This window comes from Budorcas taxicolor, chromosome 23 (genome assembly GCF_023091745.1).
Source record: "Budorcas taxicolor isolate Tak-1 chromosome 23, Takin1.1, whole genome shotgun sequence".
In the NCBI taxonomy this organism is placed as follows: Eukaryota; Metazoa; Chordata; class Mammalia; order Artiodactyla; family Bovidae; genus Budorcas; species Budorcas taxicolor.
In genome coordinates this window covers 30114837-30134008 of record NC_068932.1, presented here as the reverse complement: position 1 = coordinate 30134008, position 19172 = coordinate 30114837, and the positions used below count along the sequence as shown (strand labels likewise).

Below are 19172 nucleotides of genomic sequence, written 5' to 3'. Positions count from 1 at the left end.
CCGGGTCCTCAAATCACCTCCACTCTCAACACTCCTCCCCTTTCCTCCCCTCCCGTCCACCTCCACTCAGGGCAGCCTCAGGTTCCAGCCTGACGCCTCCTCAGTCTCCCCAGGATAGTGTCCTCCCCTGCTCCCCATCCTGAACATACACACACCCACAGGTGCCCCTCACACACATGCACACGAACTGCCTCATGTACCCCTTCATTCACATGTTCACTCCCTCTCACATGCTCCCCCTCACACAGTCACAATTCTCCTGACACACGCACCTCCCTTACCCCACCCTCCTCACACACGCACCCCTCCTCACACACGCACTTCCCTCACATGTAACTCCTCCTCACACGCACTTCCCTCACACACACACCCCTCCTCACACACGCATCCCTTCCTCACACGCACCCTTCTCACACACGCACACCCCTCTTCACACGCATCCCCTCCTCACACGGGTCCCTTTCTCAAACACGCAATCCCCTCACACACAGTCCCTCCTCACACACACAGTCCCTCCTCACACACGCACCCCCCCTCCTTGCAACGCACCCCCGTCTCACACAAGCACCCCCTCCTCACAGACACTTCTCCTTACACACACACCCCTCACACCAGCCGCACCGCACTCCCCGCGCGGAAGAGGAGTGCGCGGGTTCAGGCAGTGGCAGAGGTGGTGGCGTCCAGCCGTTACCTCGGTCCCGGCGCTCCAAAAACTCGGCAGCCTCCAGCAGGCGCTGCACGTTGATCATCCGCACCTGCTCCATGGGCACCGCGGGCGGCAACCCGGGCCTCTCCGCGCTCCCTTCCCCAGCCAACAGGAGGCGCCGCAAGCGGCTACAGTCCGGCGCCGCCCCGGGACATGTGCGGCGGGCTGGCGGGCCAGCCCCGCCGCGGCTCGGCGCGCTCTCCGCCGCCCCCACCACCCCAGCTGCCCCGGCCACCCCGCCGCACCCGCAGCTCCGCTGACAACCCGCGCGGGGTTTGTTTACCTCTCTGCGCGAGCACGGGGGAGGGGCGGGGGCAGTACCGCGGCCCGCCCCCTCCCGCCCCTTCCTCTGTCTCCTGGGAAATGTAGTCCCGCCCTGCCCACTGCTCGCCGGGACTCGTAGTACGCACGACGCTTTAGTGCGCCTGCGCCTTACCAAATTCCGCAATGGCCGCCGGGAAACGTAGTCCGTTTGATTTTCTGCCTCCCAGGTGGAAAGACCAAGAGGTTTTCTGGGCTTTGCTTCTTGGAGGGAAGGATTTGAAGGACTGTGGGTCTACTCCCGGGGAACCCTTTTCTCAATGACTCCTGGAAGGTGCCCAGAAGCTGAAGCATGTAGTTCCACAGTGCCCCGCTCCAGTTCTCCATCTACTACCACTTTCTCCTGGAACTTCCGCGCCTTGGTTACCCTATCTGCAGAATAGATACTTGAAAAGCCAAAAATCCCAGCTGAGGAACACGAGATGATCCCATCAGAGGCACAGAGAGCTCCCATAGGCCCTTCTTCACTTCATAGTTCACAAAGAGGTAGTGTTTTGTTTTTTAACCTTATTTTTAAAAATTCCTTTCCCCTCCCTCAGCCCCTCAATCGTGATTTTGGAGACTGGCAAACCTCCCTGGTGCTGCAACTGAGAGATACAGTTCGGTCGCTAAGTGATTTGGTGCTGGAGTCACACAGGGCTCAGTTAAAATCCTGGCCCTTCTACTTACACTAACTCTGTGGACTTTTCAGACCTCATGTGCCTCGCGTCTATATCAGATGTAATGACTCCATTTATCCAAACACTGAGGGCCTGACATGTACCAGGCACTGTACTAGGCATAACATGTACAGTAACAGATGAAATAGACATGGGCCTTGCTCTCAAGGAGCGTATAGTCAGCAGGGCTTATTGTGACAATTAAAGGAAATAATACCAGAAGTTAGTACGCGGCGCTCAATGAATGGAAGCTATGATGATCGTTTCTCTCCTGTTCTCCTCCACAGAGAGGGAACTGAAAGCAGAGGCTTAAAATTGCAGGACCACATTAAAAGACTGCCAATGACTGCCCACACCCAACCCTAGCCCCACCCCCACACATCGTCTTTCCGAGTCCTCAAAGTCTAGACCAGAGTTTCTCAACCTCAGCATTACCGATATTTGGGGTGAGTAATTCCTAATTGGGGGAGGGATGAGGTTGGTGGAGACCTGTGCATTGAAGGATATTCAGCGGCATCCCTGGCCTCTACCCACTAGATGCCAGCAGCACACCACCAACTCAGGTATGACAATCAAAAATGTCTCCAGACATTGCCAAAAGCCTCTTGGGGCACAGATCACCTCGATTGATAATCTCTGGTCTAGGGCAAAGAAAGGCAAGAAGATCCTAACTGTTGAAAGCTCTAGAAGCAACCTAGGAATTGTGTAAACATCCATAACTTTCCCCACCCTCATTATTTTATCCTGCCCATGGACATCCAGAGTAACAGGAAGCTCTTGGTGAGGGGAGAATTTCCCCTTCCCTGTGGTCATTCCAGTGGCTACTGTAGAAAATACCATCTCAGAATGAAAATGTTATTCTCAGAAATGTCATGGGCTTCATGCTGCATTCTAATATTCTCTCCCCCTTTTTTCCCCCCAAAGTGAACAAGATTTCCAGTGAGGTCAAAAGCTGCAAAAGTCTGCCAACCTTTTAAAATGTTACACTTGGCACCACATTTAAGAACCAAATAGATGTTCGATCAAATACACGGAGACCCAAAATGAGAGATGTTCACAAGCTACAAGATAATTTGTTTTAAAGGCGTTGAAACAGGAACTGTTCTTTTTCAGCTGTTAGCTAGGTTGCTTCAGATCTGGGCTTTCCCATTGGGTGTCGGTAACAACCACCCTTCATTCAACAAGGGACATGTTGGATAGGGGGAGAAAGGGATTATTTAAAAGAAAATACCTATTCACTCAGAACATCTGTAAATTGAGGGTAGAAATTATTAGGTGGAAAGTTTCTACCACTTGCAAAACCACTTTAAGCTTTAGATCCTAAATTGCTAAGGGCTACCGCAGGAACTTAAAAGAGGTAGTTTTATAACAAATAAAATTCTACCCTATGGGAGGTAAACCTTGTGACATGCAATCAAGGAAAAAAGTACAGACTGAAAATACACATGGGTTCAAGATGGGTTTAAATCCACACATCATAAGCCCTAGCAGGTTATTAAGAGAAAGCAGGATGCTTGGTGCACATGCCTGACCTTTCGCAGTTGACCTCCAGATGAATTAACCAACCTTTCTTTTAAAGCTATGGCCAAGACGGAGTGGAGGAGATGGAAAGTAGTGTGAGAATCACCAAAATGCTACCTGCATATGCTGAAAAAGAGATGAGATGATGGTGATGGTGGGCAGTGTTAAGCACTGGTTTCTGTACAAAAATATCCAGCCTCTTCTAACAACAGTTGAAGGTGCCACTTCCTTCATCCTGCTCCAGCTGACTCCCAGAGTTCTTGCGTGGATAGTGGCCACAAGGGCCTCCTACAGCACAAAGCTTGGGGCTCTAGCCTAGAAAAGGATGTCACTCACAAACCATCCTAAGCACCAGCCCAGCCTGTGGGAACCCAGAGGCAGCCATGGCTTCTCTTTTGCAGATAAATCCAAATTGCACTACAAATGCAAATGGGGAAACTGAGAAAAAGCAGGGCTTCTAAAGTCTACTGACAAAAGAACCTGGAATCTTACTCATAGTCTCTGGTTCTTCTGTCCTCTCCCTCAAGGAAGTATCTCACTCAGGGGAGTCTCATTTGATGGAGAAAAAAGTCCTCCAGAGTCCCCCAGCCCTATAACAAACACAGCCTGGATGGGGACAGTCTGCCTTCTGGAGGAAGCAGGCAAAGTCTCCATTCTTAGGGGTCCTTTCCCTGAACGGTTTACTCAAGGTAAATTTTCAGAGCCTTATTGCAGATTCATGAACAGAGGAGGAGCCTGATCTGTGTTACATCACTTCTACAGACAGAAAAGAGGAAAAGAGGGGAAGGGGCCCTGAGGTTAAGGTACAAGTCACTATTAGTGCAAAGTCACTATTAGTGACACCTGGTGCTTAAGTGAACTTCCTTGAAACTGCAGTGTTTACTGTGCAGGGCACTTTTTCTCAAAATTATCCTTAAGGGTGGTGGGGGGGCGGTGGGGGGGGCAGTCTTCAAATAAACAAGGTTGGGAACAGGGTGAGTCCTGAGCTCCTAAATAAGAATCATAAGAGTTATACATCTTTCTATCCCCTACCCCAGAGTGGCAACCGCAGCGTCCTCCTGGCCTCTCCCCTCGGAGCCCAGAAACGTGAAGAGCAGCAGAAAACCTTTTCTTCTGCCGAGTGAGTCAGCCTTGCCTAACTTCATGCGTAAGCTCTCCTCGAGTCAGCGGCAGCTCAGAGCTGCGGGTCTGTGTGCAGCCGAGATAAATTTGGGTCTAGAAGGGATGACGTAATGCTAAATCCGAGAGGTGGCTGCCGCCTCCCAGGGCTCCAGTCGCCAGGGCTGCCGGCTGACATCCCAACCACACGGAAAAGCACCACGACCCAGGTGCCTGAGCTGGGGAGAAAGGGAAAGAAAGGACATGGGGGTGGGAGGAAATGGCAGGGGGAGGCAGCGATACTCTGAGATCGCTGAATCTGGAAGTTTGTTGTTTTTTAACTTTGGTTTTCTGGTGAGATCAGGACACTGGCAGAGGCTCAAACAGCTGCACTTGACTTCCATCCTGGCCTATGTCTTCTCTCTTAGAAGGGCTTCCTTCTTACATTTTATTAAATGGCCCTTATTACAGCAGCCTATTTAGGGGATTATAATGAATGTGTTAATCTCTGGAATGTCCTTTTCCTTCTTTTTTTGCATTAACGTGGGTCCAAGAAGAGATCTGCATTGCAGGACTTAATTAATATGCACACACAAAATTCTTGCTTACCCTGGAGCACTTCGCTTGAGGCTGCAACTGATGGAAGATCTTGCTTCGGCCATCCCAAATGAATATTCCTCCAAATAACATTTCATGGTTTTTTTTTCATAGAAGTTTGTATCATTAAGCTTATTCTGCAATCCAGCCTCCATTTTTCAGATGAAAAAACTGAGGTTCAGAGAGGTATGGTAACATACCAAGGCCACACAGCTATCTATCAAACTGATAGAGCAAGGGTTAAGACTCAGTCCTCCAGACTCTCATCCAGTGCTGTCTACCCATCTCCCTAATTCTTTTTCTAGTTGATCTGTGGTTTTAGAAATAAACAGATAAATAAAGTAGAATACATTATATGGTCTTTTAAATTTTATGGAGCCCCAAGGATTAATCCTCTCAATATCAAGATCGAGTTATATTCCAAGGGGATCCAAAGCCTGTTCTGTTTTGTTTTTTGTTCAAAGGTCTTAGGAAAAGGAAAAATCAACTCCTCTGCTGGTGATGACCACAGACCATGGGCCCAGCCACACTACCTCATTTTAATTAGAAGACCAGCACAGGTAAAATCTCTGTTGTATGGAAGTAGCTTCCTTCATTAGGAATGTCTCCTGAATACTTTTTTCAAATGACATTTCATCTTGTGTTGCTGTGGTCATGTATTATTCTCCTTAATTTCTGATTACAATCCTTTATACTGATAGATTTTGTGACTTTCAGCCATCTCTGGCATATATATCCTGGTCAACCATTGTATGTTGTTCTTTAAAAGACTGCTCATTCCATGAGTGAATATTTTATTCAGAATGTTTGCATCCACATTCAAAAGCCAGAATGCACAGTAATTTTTTGTTGCACTTGTCAGGTTTTGGAGGTAATGACCTAGTCTTTCAAAGTTAGATGCAACTTGATTTTAAAGCCTTAAAAAAAAGAAAAGAAAAGAAAAAAAGATTACCAGAGGCCTTCCCCTGCTGTTAAGAGGATGGCCCACATTCTTACACAGCCCTGGGTAACCCTCCCTCCCTGGCAGAAGCCTGCCTACAGTAGCCCTGCCTCCACCCCTTGACATCACCACTCCCTTCCAAGCAGCAGAAACTTGTGGCAGTCACTCTTAGGGCCCAGCCAGACCCTGGATACATCCAGCCTTGCTATCTTGTGGCTGTTTTCAGCTTCAGGTACAATAGTTAGAATAAAACACCAGGCCCTTGCTTGCCCAAGGACGTGTGTGATCTCACCATCTCTTCCAACGCCAGCATGCTGATTCCAGGATTCTGGGATTCTCCAGAGATCCAAGAATAACATGCCTCCATTTGCCTATAGCTCCTGCATAATAAGAGCCAACTATGTGTGTGGTGCCACTCGTACAGTCAATTCATTTAATCCTCAACATATTCTGAGATTCCTGTTTCCCATTTGAGGCCCAGAAAGGTTAAGTGATTTGCCCAAAGTCATACAGGTAGCAAACAGATTCAAACCTGGATTTCCTAACTCTTGGACCCCATAGAGTACATCAGGGTATGTTTTGTCAGACAAGGTCAAACAAAGTTGGTTAAGGCAATGGCCTCAATCAGGATAATACCATCCACCTGGAGGCTTTGGAAATGTGTATAAGTGTCTTTCTTGAGTGTCACCATGACTTGGGAGTTCTACTGACATTTAGTGAGTAGGAACCAAGGATGTTAAATCCAGCAGTATTCCAGATTAATCTGCTCAAGAGGAACTGTCTCATCAATAGTACCATTGTTGATAAGCACTAGGTCAGAGGGTTAAAGGCAGAGAACTCATCGTTTGTTCAACAAATATTTCTTAAGCCTCTGTTACCTGCTGCACACTAACCTAGATGCCAAGGAGAACAAAGGATAAAACTACTTGTGCTCTCTGTCCTCAAAGTGCTTGCATTCTAGCCTGACAGACCAATGATAAGCAAGTAAAAGCATTGTAAATTGTGATAAGTAGAAATAAGGGATAAATAATAAATGAGGGGGAGGATGGTTTAGGTGGATGGAGGGATCAGGGCAATCACAAGGGTGTTTGGCCAGCTCCTCAGACTTTCATAAGCACATAGGTCACCTGAGAATCATGCTAAAATGGAGTTTTGGGTTCAGCAGTTCTGGGGTGGGACCTGGGAGACCCATTTCTGACAAGGTCCTAGGAGACACCAAGGCTATCCATCTTCAGACCACACTCATGCCAAACTGTAGGGGTGATGGCAATGCAGGGATTTGGGATTTTATTCTCAGTGAGACAGGAAGGAAACTATTGAAGGGCTTTAACCAAGTAAATGATATGAACCCAGTTCTATTTACGATCACCCTGGCTTCCTAGATCTCGACGGAGGAGAGGAAGAGGTTGGACCAACACCGTTCGACCAGAACCAGCTGGCCCTCGCTAGTAAGGTGGCAGCCAGGGCCTAAAGCTCATCTGTGTGGCTCACACTTGCCAGGCACGGGCCAGACCAGTTTCCCTACAAGCTCAGGCGCCTTTGGGAAACCTAGTAGAGTCTGACAGGGTGTGGATTCACACCCCGACACCCGAGCATGCAGAGCCTCAGGAGCCCTACTGGTTGGGTGAGTTCCCCAGGGGGTGCTAGGCCAGGTGGTACTGCAAGGGCAAGCAGAACACCCTCAGCCAGTGCCTTGCAGAACAAGGGCCCTGTCTGCTTTGGTGTCGATGCCTGAAGAACCCCAGAGGCTCTGGCTGTCCTCTCTCTTTTCTAGGATGCATGGGAAGTAAAGGGAGTCACTCCAGGGAGGCTTCCCCAAGGGGACCCTCAGCCTCGTCTTCAAACATTCCACTTTCCATGTCTTGCCTCTTGCTCTCTGACACTTCTCTAAGAGCCCTGAAGTCTCCTAGGAAGAAGCTGGTTTTGAGTCTCAGCCCCACTTTTTGTTAGCAGGTAGCCTTGGGAAAGTTAGCTTGCCTTGCTAAGGCTAAGGCTTTCCTCATCTGTAAAATGAGGATAATGATAGCACCCTCCTATTACATGAATGTCAGGATTTAATATAAAGCACTTAGCATTGTGCTAGTGCATAGTAACTGCTCATTAAAAAGGCACCATTATCACTGTTCCTTTGGAAAACAGAGACAACAATATACTTGTCAGCAGCAACCTGCCCCCACCCTGGGGACAGGCTATCAGACTCCCAGGAAACAGGCAAGTATTATTTATTGATTTCTATTTGTCTGTCACTTGCACTGGAATATAGAACTCGACCTGGAGATCATACACATTGCACTTTGGAAGCACCAAGCTCCTCACAGGTGTTAGAAATTATGTGTTGTATTGAGCTAAACTTTACAGCTGGTGGAAAAAAGCAAATAAAGTTGTATGCAAGGCACTCAGAATCTTGGGAGTCAAGAAATATAGTAGAGATGGTCAGGTATGGTTGAAGTAAGAAGGAGATAACACAGGATTGTACAGTAGTTCTGGGCCCCTGTAGAAATAAAAACAAAGGCTCACACTTGCCACTCTTGATCAGAAACAGAGCGGCCCTGGGCATGCCCTCCATTTTAATACAGTGGTATTAAAACGGTCCCAAATCATCTTTATTCAAGTATACTTGCTAATGGCAATAAAAATACAGAGTAAAATATCTCAAATAACAGGTAATCCAAATCCCCTTTTATTAGCTTTAAACGTCCCAATCTTTCTCTCCCTCAGGACACTGTGTTTATCTTTCTAATTTTGCTGTTTAAATTTCCTCAGCAGACACTGTAGTTGGATATTAGAGAGATGAGGCCAAAGGCATGTTCGATGGGACAGCAGGCATGGTAGAAACATTGGTATGGACAATCCTCCAAGTGCAGAGTGCCCCAATCTGTAAGGAACTAAGAATGGGCTGTTTTTTTTAAAAGGTTGCTTACCCAGTACTTGATTTCCTAGGCTTGGGCAGTTTAAAAAAGGGCGTGGGGGAGAGTCAGATCTGTAAAAATTATAAGGATAAACACAAAACACAAAGGATTTTAAACATCAGGCTGGGGGATGGCAGGGTACATGGAGGGAGGAGAGGGACTATTCTCTTTTTTTTTGAAGCCCAGTATAAATTTTTGTTCTATCTGTAATGATGGCTAGAACCAAAGACACAAAGCCCAAGTCAGATGCAATCCACATTGTTGAGGTTTACTTTAAGACAAGTGAAACTTCTAAAATCTGGCACTGGAATAGAGTTTAAGTCCACGATGGCAGGGACTGTATCTCTGGGCCCTAGCACAAAGCCTGACATAAAGCAGTGTGTACACCTTAAATACCAGCTTGATGAATGGATGGATGAACAGACTCACAGAACACATTTAGGGAGAATTCCGGGCATGCAACATAATTTCACATTTTATAAAATTATTTGCCATGCGGGCCTTTTAAAAGAGAGGGTCACTAACCTAAATTTAAAAAAGAGAGAGAGAGAAAGATCCTATTTACATATATTTCCTGGAGATGTATTGCTCAAAATGAGGGTCACCTGAACTTTCAAAATATTTCACAAGCGAGGGGCCCAGCAGAGAATTCTGCCAAGATGAGGAAGCAAAGAAGGAACCTCCAGCTCAGATGGGTGGTGGCAAATGCCCATTCGTTTTGGCCAGAGAGATCAAGTCAGCTGCTGACAGTTTTAACACCTCCAGCCAGGCCACTCAGGGACAACAGTATCAGAGAAAATGACTTCCCTTTAGTTTAGCACAACAGTCAGAGAGCAGGTGTCGCTCCCGTTGGAATCAAAGCTTTTTCTCACCAGTGGAGCCAGAACTCCACCCTCCACCCCCAGAAGGAGGCCCCTCTGGGAAGACCTGAATGCCTCCTCCTCAGTTAAGGCTGGAGAGCCGTCCAATCACTGTCATCACCTTTGGGTTCCACCCACTCCCCCTACCATAGATGTATAAGAAAATATTTTTTCTAAATGGTGAATTCAAATTATCTTCATTTTGAAAGACTATTGAGAATGTTGCAATGACCTTTGCAATAACCGGACACACCCTGCGATCAGTAAACCAGGGTTGAGAATTGCTGACTTTATGAGCACCTGACCTGTAAAACAAAAGCACAGTTTGGGGCTCTGCCTGGGACCCATTCTCACATCAGGCAGGACTTGGTTCTGCCTCTGCTGTGTCGTCTTGGGCAAGCCACTGTCCTTTTCTGGGCCTCAGCTTCCACATCTGTATAGTGAGGATGATGGAAGCTCTGTGACCTCTGGGGCTTTTTCTGGCATTGATGTTCTGTCTTACCACTTTGCCTCCTTCAAAAACACAACTGAAAGGGAATGGAAGGAAGAATGGGAAAGGGAAGAGAACTACTGGTTCAGAAGGCCAGGCTACCATAAACCTCCCCTCATTTCTGCCTGCTGAAAATGGCTTTCTTCATTCTGCAGGAAGACTCCCATTTTTTGCTGGGTTATTGCCTTTGATACTTCTTTTTCTGTCTCTCTCTCTTTTTTAACTCAAAAGTCACGAAACCATAACTCACCTTCCCAAAAGGGGTCATCTGGAAGCCAGAGCTGTCAGGGGTTAGGTGTGTCATGCCTGGCATACTGGTGGTATCTAAGTGAGGACCAGCCCAGTGCAACCATGTGCTTCTCCTCCAGAAACCCAGTTTAAATCAATATTTATCCAACTGTATTTATAGAAAGTGGTGGTGGTAGGGAAGAGGGGGTGGGGTGGGGAGGCAGGGGGATCTAAAACAGAACAAGCCACAATGACTGATGCAAATCTTTGTGGCCAATTCGTTTCTGCAGGGCCAGGCTTTTTTTAAAAAAGGCAAAAGACTCAGCTTTTGATGAACCTGCTGTTGGCCCCAGTACCATAGCAACAGCCCCAAGTCCTCTAATATGTCCAGAGGACAGACTTGGAAGAGCAGTGTGAAGGGGGTGGTGTTTCCTAGGAGCCTAAACTTGAGTTAGGGCCAGGAGAGTTGAACAACTCTGAAAAACGAAGACAAAAAGGAAAAAAAAAAAAAAAACCCTCTCTGGTTGGCTCTTCTGTCTCCAGCTTCGTTTCTAAACCTTTTCTAAGCAGGGTGTGTGTAGGAAGACCTTAGACAATCAACAAGGTGTTACAAACACCCGCTCTGCTTCCCGTTGTTGGGTGACCTCAAGCCAGTCATTTCACCTCTCTGGACTTCATTCCTTAACTGGAAAATGCATACACGCATATATGGTTATATAAAACTGCAGGCTCAGTCCAATCAGAGGCCTCGGTTCAAAACTCAACTCCACCATTATTATGTGATCTTTGGGCAAGTTACTCAGTTACCCTCTCTGTAAAATGGGAGCAATTAAAGTACACATGCTATGTGGTGGTTGTGAAGTTTGGGAGGAGATAACACGTCTTTAGCCCCATGTTTTACCAAGTATAGTCAGTGCTCAGTAAATGGTTGCCAGTGTTGGTATCACGCAGTGTGATTAGTTGCTGCTGCTGCAATGCTGACACCCTCTTCACTTCCTTCAGTTCTACCTCCAGATTTTGCCAGCCATTCTCAGATGAAAATCTCCATTTCTAAGTGTGCCAAATAGGAGAGTGTTTCGGTCAAAGAGGGCAGGTAGGTGAGCAGCTCTTGTTCTGTCTTGGATCTGATACAGCTTCTTTTCCCCCACCAAACCATGAATGACTCAATTCAGCTTCTCTAACTTCGTAAGGTCCAGATGCTTTTCCTGGGTCCCCTCCACAGGGTACCCAGTCCCTGGGAGCTCTGGGACTCTGAAAGCTACAACAGTATCCCCAAAAGTCCACTTCTGGCATTTAGCAATGGGCAGAGATCAAAAAGAGTTGAATCTGGGGAGCATAATTTAGGATATAGAGGAAACAGAAGCCTAAATTAAGAATGCTCTTTATACAACTTCACCAAAAACAAATACCTCACTCCACTCCCATCATAAATCAACTTACAGAGTTTTCAGGGGGGAAAAAAGCAATTGCACATCGTAAATGCTCAATACATAATTTGGGGAATGAATGAATGAATGAATTGTAAGATGCTTGCCATGCAGAAATGTGATCTACATAAACACTAGTTGCTATCAAAGCCCTCAATTTTAGCATAATTTGCTCTGTAAACAAATAACTGATCCATCTGCAGGGTCACAGCTGATGCAGTTTCAGCTCTCCGGGCCTGACCTACCATCTCTGTATAGGCCCTGATCTTTAAAGCCCAGGAGCAGTCTGCATTGATTATGGGAGACATCTTCCCTCCTTGGAAGAGATCAGTTATTTCCAACTCCAAGTCTTCAGAAAGTCTATCATGTGTCCTTTCTGCCTTCAAAACTGATCACTGTGTCATAGCCAGTAAATGACAATCCAGGCAATCAAGGGATGTATATTAATTGTCTCGTGTATGTCCAGTGTTATGCAATGGTGACATATACTGAAATACTATTGAGTGATCTTTTCCCTTAAGATGCTAATCATCTCCCTGTGAGGATAAAGCTAATGTACAGCAAGCAAGTAGAGCATTGCTGATTATCAAAGCTCAGAGAAGTGACTACATATTGAGCACCTACTATATTCCAGGTACTTTAAATGAAGTGCCTCAGTTAGTTGTTCAGCAGTGGCAGGAGGCTGATGCTATGGTTATCCTCATTTGACAAAAAAAGAAATGAAACCTCAGGTTAGGCAACTTGTGCCCAAGGCCACACAGCCAGTAAGCAGTGAAGGAGTAACTTGGGCCCTGCTCTGGGTGACTGTAAAGCTTTCATTCTCTCATTCATTCCCTGACTTGAGAAATATCCAGGGGAGGCTTCCTGGAAGAGGTGGGATCTGACCTCGGCTTTGAAGCTAGGTTAGACACAGATAATCCCAGGAGAGTAAGAGAATGAGGGCATGCTAGACAGAGGAAAAAGTCTGAGTCAAGCACAGAGGGATGACTGTAAAGGCTGCTTGCTGGTGGACCTGCTGGACGGGAGTAGAGGAGATTAAGTTGGGAAGGCAGGGTGGGGCCAAATGACACCATACAGCCACAGCTTACTCTGTCAGCAGGCAGAGGCTGTTCTTTGGCCTGTCCATGCCCCTAGGAAAGCACCTCACCTTCCAACCCAGGTAATGCACTCCAGAGAGCCACCCAAGGCTTCTACTCCCATTTAATCATTCTTTTCTATCTTAAGCATTGCCCCCAAGCCACCTTCCCCTAGACACTGGGAAGCCCTCTTGTGTCCTGTAGATTCTGCTTGCCTGCTCAACAACTTCTTTGCACAGAACACCCCTTTGTGAATTAATTTCTTTTTCTCTTTCGTTTTTTCACCTTTTCCAAAACAGGAAGTAAATTTTTTTTCAACTGGTCAGTCCTAAATTGCTACCCCTTCACTGGACCCTATGTCAGGTTATTTACATATAATTTCTGAATTTGTGATAACAGGGTCACAGTATCCATAATTAATATTTCTGGAGGCTTTTAATTTGAGGTTCTTAGGGAGGAAGTTGGAAGTTTGGGAAAATGTACTTGCATCTTCTAGGGAATCCTTGCCTTGCACAGAGCAGTCAGTGCTGAGTGACTCAATTTGAACACCCCAAGAAAACTCATCATATATATTGAGAATAACTCACCACTGTGGACACACTTGGTGAGCTCTCCTAGTACGGAAACCTCAACGAGGCAATGAAAAGCAGTTCTGGTGACAATGGAAAATAAGGCAAGCTCCTGCCAAGTAAGTACTTTTTTGCACACAGTAAAAGCGGAACGTGTGAACTCGTGACCAGGGCCTATCGGTGCATTTCGAGAATGTCTCACAGAACCCGAAATGGAGACTTGAGGTTCAATACCCTTCTCGGGGTGAAGAGCGTCCCTTTAAGGAGGGATTGAACCAGCTGGCCGCACTACAGCTCCCAGAGATTTTCTGGCTTGCCTCCAGGCTCCACCCCCCAGTCTCTGGCCTCAGCAACGCATGACGTCAGGGGAAGCTGAGGCTGCTGATTGGCTGAGCGATGCTGCTAGGTCAAGTCCAGTCAGAGGAAAGAAGTTTGTCTCCATGTGGAAACCATGTGTCTCTCGCTGGGAGGGGGAAGTGGTGGAGGCGGAGAAACTGAGATCAAGTGATTACAGGAGAACTGTCTGAAATGAAAGCGAGGAGGTTGTGCACCTGAGCCGGCCAGTATTGTCGTTTGCAGTAGTGACCTAAAACCAGAAACAAACCTTACCCAACAAAGAAACCTTGAGTCCCGCCACCATCATAAAAATAAACAGCTAGGGTCCTTGCTTCCTTCCAAAAACCAGGGAGGGACCTGAGAAATGTTGGAATCCTATCGGAACGCCTAGATTCCCCTCCCTCCCCTAACGACTGAATGATGTAAGCGTTTCGGGGCTCTGAAGCAAAACAAGCCCCGCGCGCGCGGAGGAACCCTCAGTGCCCGAGCCCGGCGCACGCACGACCCGCCCCCACACTCGCGTTATTGCTGTGCACACGCGGACCGCCGTGACGCGCGGGCATTGTGTGCATCGAGCAGAAAACAACCGCGAGCGCCGCCAGCGCGAAGAAGCACCCCCGATTAAATGAGGCAGATGTAGGGCCCGTTGTTTTCCGTACGGGGAGACCTAGACCCGGGCCGGAGCGGAGGCGAGAGTGGGGAAAATAAAGTGGCCCCCGCCGGCCGCTCCAGTTTGCAAAGGAGATAATAGAAGGCCCTGTGGACGGTCGCCCCATAGTTTGCTGCAGGTCCCCCTCGCCTGCGTGAGCTCGTGGGGAGGGGGCTAGGGCCTAGAACAGGGTCCCCACTCTCGGGGAAATCTGGGGGCCGCTGGCATCACGTCATGCTGAGCCAAACAGCGGCTGCGAAAAGAGGCAAGAGAGCTAAAAATACTCCAGCGGGGAGCCGGCCGGAGGAGGAGGGCAACCGGGCCGAGGGGCTGATTATGCACACGAAGTTGAGGGCGCCCAGGTTCCCGAGCCCCTCTCGGGGGGGTGGCAGCGCGGACGCCTCGGTAAGGGGACCGGGAGGAAGCCCCTTGGCTTGCACGGTCCCCGGAGCCCGGCTCCACTACCTCTGGCCCGCCCCGTGCGGGGCAGTCCGGCCCGGCGCGCCCGGCCCTTTGCTTACGTGACTGGTGGCCACGCCGGAGCCCCGGCACCGGGTAAACAAGGAGGTGGCGGCGGCCGAGGCGGTCGGGGAGCGAGGGTGGGGGCGGCGAGGTGGGGAACAGAGGTCTCCGATTGTCTGCGAGTGCGAGGGGCGGGGGGCGCGGGACGCGGAGGAAGCTCCAGCAGCTTCTCGTACACCCCTCTGTAGAGGGGACCCGGCGGGGGCAAACCAGGTTTGCCACTCACTGCCAAGGTGCCCTTTTTGGGTGCACCCCCCCGCCAAAGCCGGCGCCACGGGACAGACTCGGGGGAATGGGGGACCCGGGCTGGGGGGAGGGTGGTTAGAGTAAGAAATCACGCCCCTCCCCCTCCAACAAAAGCAAACACACCAAACAAAACCATGTCTTCACCCACCTCCCCACCAGCTCTGACCCTACAGGCGAAGGCATACTGCCCCCCACCCCACACCCGGAATAATCGCAAACTGATTCGGCTGCACCCGCCGGCGATGCGCCTTTCTCGTAACCCAGGCACCCCGAGAAAACAGGGACAGAAGAAAAGAAAAGAACGCACCACCAACCTCCCAACACAAATCCTTGTTTTTGCCTTAAGCTACTGCACGATTTCGCTGCCATCACGCGGTTACTTTAACCCCGAAGGCCTGGGGTGTCGGTCAGCTAGGGTGTTTTTGTGTTTGAGGGTTGTTGTTGTGTTTGGGGGGGGTAGGTTGCAAGACTTGACACGTTGCAATCGGACCATTTTTCTTCCTTTCTTTCTCTCACCCCCCCCCCCCTCTTTTTCTGTCATCTCATTGATCTTCCTACTTGCTCGGACAGATTAAACAGCTAGCTTTTCTCTAGTCTGTGGCCTGTCCGCCTCGGCCCCTTCCTCCTCGCAGCTATTATTTGTGAGAACCGTGCTGGAGACGCCGCACTCGCGTGCCCCCGTTAGGGCGCTGAGGCGACGGCGTGGGGAGGATTGGGGGACCCAGGCAAAAATGAAACAAACAAATACAAAAAAGGAGGCCAGGCCGGGGTGGGGCTCCCAGACCCCCCCCCCGCCCCCCGCCCGCAACCATCTCTCTCCACCTGAATCGGGTGGGGGTTGGGGGAGCAGTAGAAAGCCACCAGGAAGGCATCTGCCTTCCTCGCCCAGCGCGCTCACTCGGGAGCCGTATCCCGGAAAATAAAGAAACAGCACATAACAGCCCACACCTTCTTCCACAACTATTGTTTCCTGCGAGATCCCAAAGTTTCCTTCTCGCTGAGTCCCCCTCACCAAGTTTCCCGGGCGCAGCACCGCGGGTCCCGGGCGAGCTGCTGGCGGTGCTTGGTTTTGCCGGCCTGTTTCTTTGGGGCGGGGGGGGGAGTCGGGGGCAGGGGCACCTAGGGCAGCAGAGGCGCAGGGGCACTGTCTCCGTGGACGCGATGGCCTGAGCCCAGCCTTGCAGCGAGAAGAGAGGAAAAGGCAAAGTAGACAGGAGGAAGAAGCAGAGCCGAGCCAGCCGGAGCCCACGCCGTGGAGGGCTGTTTGCTTGTTGTTATCGTTGTCGTGTGTCTATGTGTTTTCTTTCTGGAACCGCCGAGCTCTGCCTACAGTTTCCAACTTTCGTCTTGTAATCCCCACCCCACCCAGGAACGAGCGACGGAAAAACAACACTTGTCTGCCCGAGAAGGCTCCGGGGGGGGGGAAAAAAAAAAGGAGAGAGGAAAAAAAAAAAAAGTAAGAAACGCGACCTCGAAGAGATGAGCTCTCGGCTCAGTTGTCAGCAAACAACAACACTCCCCCGCTCCTCGGCCCAGCGGTTCTCCCACCCTCCCGGAGACGGACAGACTGACGCACCGACAGCACCCCCAACCCCCCACCCCCCCCGCCTACCCCCTGCTCGTCTTTGTTACATCTTTAGCAGCTTTGTGCGTGCGTGTCCTTTCTCCGGTGTCATCGGCTTTACTGCCGAGGGCTAGATGTGAGTGTGTTGGGGAGAGGGGGGCTAAGCAGGCGTCAGGGGTCGCCCAAGTGGGCGAGGAAGAAAGAGCCCGGCGCCGAAGAGGAGACAGGGCCCCCAAACTTACTTTTGTTTTCTTTCTCGATCTGCTCCAGGTAGCTGGCGGCCTCGAGCAGAATCTGCACGTTCTGCAGAAAAGTGTTGATGTGCTTCTCCATCGAGTTCTCGCTGGTGTTGAAAATGTCCGAGAAGGGGCACCTGAGCTTGGGCCCCGCGGGCTCCTCCGGCTGGGCCGGGGGCTGGGGCGCGGTCACGGCCGGGGGCGCGGCGGGGGCCAGCCCCGCGCCCTCGCAGCGCGCCTCCTTGCGCGGCCGCCCGCGTTTGCCCATGGAGGGACCGCGGGGTCCGCCGAGCTCGTCCTCTTTCGGGGTTGCGCTGCCCGGCCAAGCTCCGGGCCCCGGGGGAAAGCCGGCTGGCTGGAGCGAAGAAGGCGCCGAGGCGAGAAGGCGACCTGACTTCCCGAGCCTCGCTGCGTGCTGTTGTGTGTTTGAGTGTGTGTGAGTGTGTGTCGGTCTCGCTGTGGGTCTGTGTGTATGGGAGATTGAATGAACCTACAGGACAGACGGAGGCGCTCTGGCGCCTGGGTCCTAGTGCGAGCCTGTAGCCATCGGACTGGTCAAAATGAAAGGCGGAGACAAGCGAGGCAGGGACCGCCCCCTGCCAGTCCTGGCATACTACCCCGCCTCTCCCCAATCTTATCACATTGTAGAGCGTAGTATTTAAACCCAAATGGAAAAAATACTCGAGGGCTCTGAGCGTACCCACAGAAAAACAAACTATTAAACTGTTGTTCTTTTACTTCACGTGAAAATAATACCAATGCCTGGCACCACATACTAGATTCCAACGGTAGCTGCTATGACTTAAAAAATAAAAGTCCAGTCCAAAAAAATCATACACGTTACCTCAAGTTCTCTCCCCTCAATAGACACACTCCTACACACACACACACACACGTACACGCACACGCACACACACAGAGGCACAGGCATCTGCCTTCACAGGGCCAAATGAAATCCCCAGGCCACCAAATCCCAGTTACAAATTTACTCACTCTTTCTTTCTCCCTTCAAATGCAGAGTTATTTTCCAGGAAGGGGGAGGAGATGGAAGCGTCTCTCCGCACACTCCTCTTCCCAGCCTTAGTCCAGCTGTGCAAAGCTCACAGTAGGGAGCCTCCACACCTGGCTCTCTTATTTTATTTGGCAGAAAAGCGGACATGGCAGCCCAGGAACTTCCCACCCCTACCGTGGCTGAATTCCACCTTTTGGTTCTGAAGACCCCTACCCTAGGCGACACTGTTCCATTGCCAGTGCAGACCATTCAGGGTCTGCAGGAACCATGGATGCTTTCCAGGCCTGGGAAGTGTGGTGGCAGTCAGGGCCCTTGGGGAATGCCATAGAGAGGCATTCAAGCCCCAGCTCTGCTGCACACAGACTGGACTGTGAATGTGCCTGGGCAAGTCCCCTAACCTCTCTCAGCCTGTTTCCCCATCCATGAAACCTCTGATAAGATTCATGAGTTGATTAAATTATATCTGCAGTCAGCACGCTCATAGTATGATCTTTTTCTTCCAATACAGACCCAGATAAGAACCTGAGTCCCCTACTTGGCAGCTAAAAGGAGAAATAAGTTATAGGAAACAAGACTCTTCTGCACTTTGTTGAAAAAACATCTGTGCAATAAGCCTATCTAAATATTGTTGCCTTGCAAGGTCTCCTGGAGGTTTCCTCCAGGGAAACCATTTATACAGAAGACACAGTGAATGCTGCCCCCTGGAGTTGTGCAACCCAGCCACTCTGCTTAGAGACAGCTTCACACACACTTGTCAGGAAGACTTTTCCTGGAAATGGAAACTTGGAAAAAAGGAGAGAAAGTGTGTTTCTTTGTAAAAAACACTATATATGTATGTAAAATAAATTCATGCACCCTCATTGAAGTCTTGTGTATTTTTAGACTTCAATAACCTGCTGCTGAATCAGTATTTGGCATTTTAAAGCCGATATATTCACATTTTGGACCATAATATAATCATACTACACATATTCCCTGCTCATTTTCCATCTTGATTGATCTCTGCATCCTTTAGCTAGGGTAGAGAAGAAGCTCCTAAAAGGTGTGAGATAAAAGTTCACTTTCACTGGTGCCTCATTCCCTGGTAAGGAATCTGCCTGCAGTGCAGGAGACCTGGGTTCGATCCCTGGGTTGGGAAGATTCCCTGGAGAAGGGAATGGAAACTCATTCCAGTATTCTTGGCTGGAGAATTCCATGGACAGAGGA

At 49.5% G+C, this 19172-nt stretch overlaps 1 protein-coding gene across 2 annotated transcripts in view; it reads right to left on the bottom strand.

The window, feature by feature from the left end:
• MXI1 (MAX interactor 1, dimerization protein) overlaps window positions 1–17434 on the bottom strand; it is a 93931-nt gene extending 76497 nt beyond the window's left edge. The window contains exon 1 of one of the 2 annotated variants that reach the window (XM_052660904.1): window positions 16961–17434. In XM_052660904.1, coding sequence (XP_052516864.1) covers window positions 16961–17222 — 262 coding nt within the window. In that variant the 5' untranslated portion in view covers window positions 17223–17434. Of the gene's footprint in view, window positions 1–691; window positions 838–16960 lie in introns of those variants that run through there. The other variant, XM_052660906.1, reaches the window with a different exon arrangement.
• Between the last annotated feature and the right edge of the window lie 1738 nt (window positions 17435–19172).